The sequence below is a fragment of the Chiloscyllium plagiosum genome, chromosome 10 (genome assembly GCF_004010195.1).
Source record: "Chiloscyllium plagiosum isolate BGI_BamShark_2017 chromosome 10, ASM401019v2, whole genome shotgun sequence".
NCBI lineage: Eukaryota > Metazoa > Chordata > Chondrichthyes > Orectolobiformes > Hemiscylliidae > Chiloscyllium > Chiloscyllium plagiosum.
In genome coordinates this window covers 86,885,259-86,886,583 of record NC_057719.1, presented here as the reverse complement: position 1 = coordinate 86,886,583, position 1,325 = coordinate 86,885,259, and the positions used below count along the sequence as shown (strand labels likewise).

The 1,325-nt window shown below is 48.6% G+C and overlaps 1 protein-coding gene across 1 annotated transcript in view; it reads left to right on the top strand.

The window, feature by feature from the left end:
• Positions 1 to 1,076: 1,076 nt before the first annotated feature.
• chp1 (calcineurin-like EF-hand protein 1) overlaps positions 1,077 to 1,325 on the top strand; it is a 13,664-nt gene continuing 13,415 nt past the window's right edge. The window contains exon 1 of the mRNA XM_043698304.1: positions 1,077 to 1,225. Within this exon, the coding sequence (XP_043554239.1) occupies positions 1,159 to 1,225 (67 nt within the window). The 5' untranslated portion in view covers positions 1,077 to 1,158. The remainder of the gene's footprint in view (positions 1,226 to 1,325) is intronic.

The following is a 1,325-nucleotide window of genomic DNA, read 5'->3' as shown; positions in this document are numbered from 1 at the left end:
CTTCTTTTGACAATTACTTTAAATCGGTGTCCTGTGGTTATTGACCCTTTCATCCACAGGAAAAGTTTTTCCCCAGTCTTTTCTCTTTCATATTCGTGATTTTGAATATCTCCACAAAGCCTTCTCTCAGCTTTCTCCACTTAAGGGAGAACAACCCCAGCTTCTCACGTCTATCTGTGGAACCAAAGCCCTTGAACACGATAATCATTTTTCTGAATCTTTACTGCACCCCCAATTCTCACTGCCTCCTTCCTGAAGTGTGGTGCCAGAACTAGACATGACATGTTAACTGAAGCCTAAAAGGGGTGTTTTATAATCACCGACATGATCCTTGCTCTCTGAATCTATGTTAAAAATTACATAACACCAGGTTTTGGTCCAACAGATTTATTTGGAAGTACGAGCTTTCAGAGTACTTCTCCTTCATCAGGTAACTTAATGGGGCAGAATCTTAAGACACAGAATTAATGTCTTATGATCCTACTCCACTAGGGTGTGCTCTAAAAGCTAGCACTTCCAAATAAACCTGTTGGACTATAACCTGGTGTTGTGTGATTTTGTCCACCCCAGTCCAACACATCACTCCTAATCCATAACACGCTTGACAACGCCCAGGACTGTGCAAGTCTGAACCTGCCCTGCCACCTGCAGCTCTCTGTGGTGGGGAGGCCACTTGAGAATTACACCCTTTCTTTCATGTTGCCTCATTCACTTTCCTCTTCCGAAAATTTAGAGAGACAGGTTTCTAAAGATCAATGTTGTCAAGGGATATGGGGCCAGCAATTAAAAAAAGGCACTGAAGTGGATGGTGAACTGTGACCTTACTGAATGGCAGAACAATCTCGACGTGGGAATAGCTTATTCTTGCTTCTATATAATAAATGAATTATCTACATAAACGGTATATTTTCTTAAATAGACGTTACATTTTCTCTTGCACTTGTCTGCTCTTGAAGCCCTGACGATTGGCGAACGCCAGTCTCGCGAAGGAGGGTGACGTCATCACCCATTACGACACGGGCGGACGTCACGGAGAGGCGTGGTGCGGCGCGCGGCCGGAAGCCCTCCTCCCCCCCCACACCGAGGGCCAACCCCCGCCACGAGAACGCGCGCGGCGCATTCCCGGGGCCGGGGTTCGGAGTGAGCAGGCGACAGACAATGGGATCCAGGGCATCGAGCCTGCTCCGGGAGGAGGAGATCGAGGAAATCAAGAAGGAGACCGGCTGTGAGTGAGGAGGAGGAGGAGGAAGGGGAAGGGGAATTCGAGGGAGGAGGAGAGGGAGTCAAAAGGAGGCGTGGAGTCTCGGAGGGAGCTGGCGGGAGGG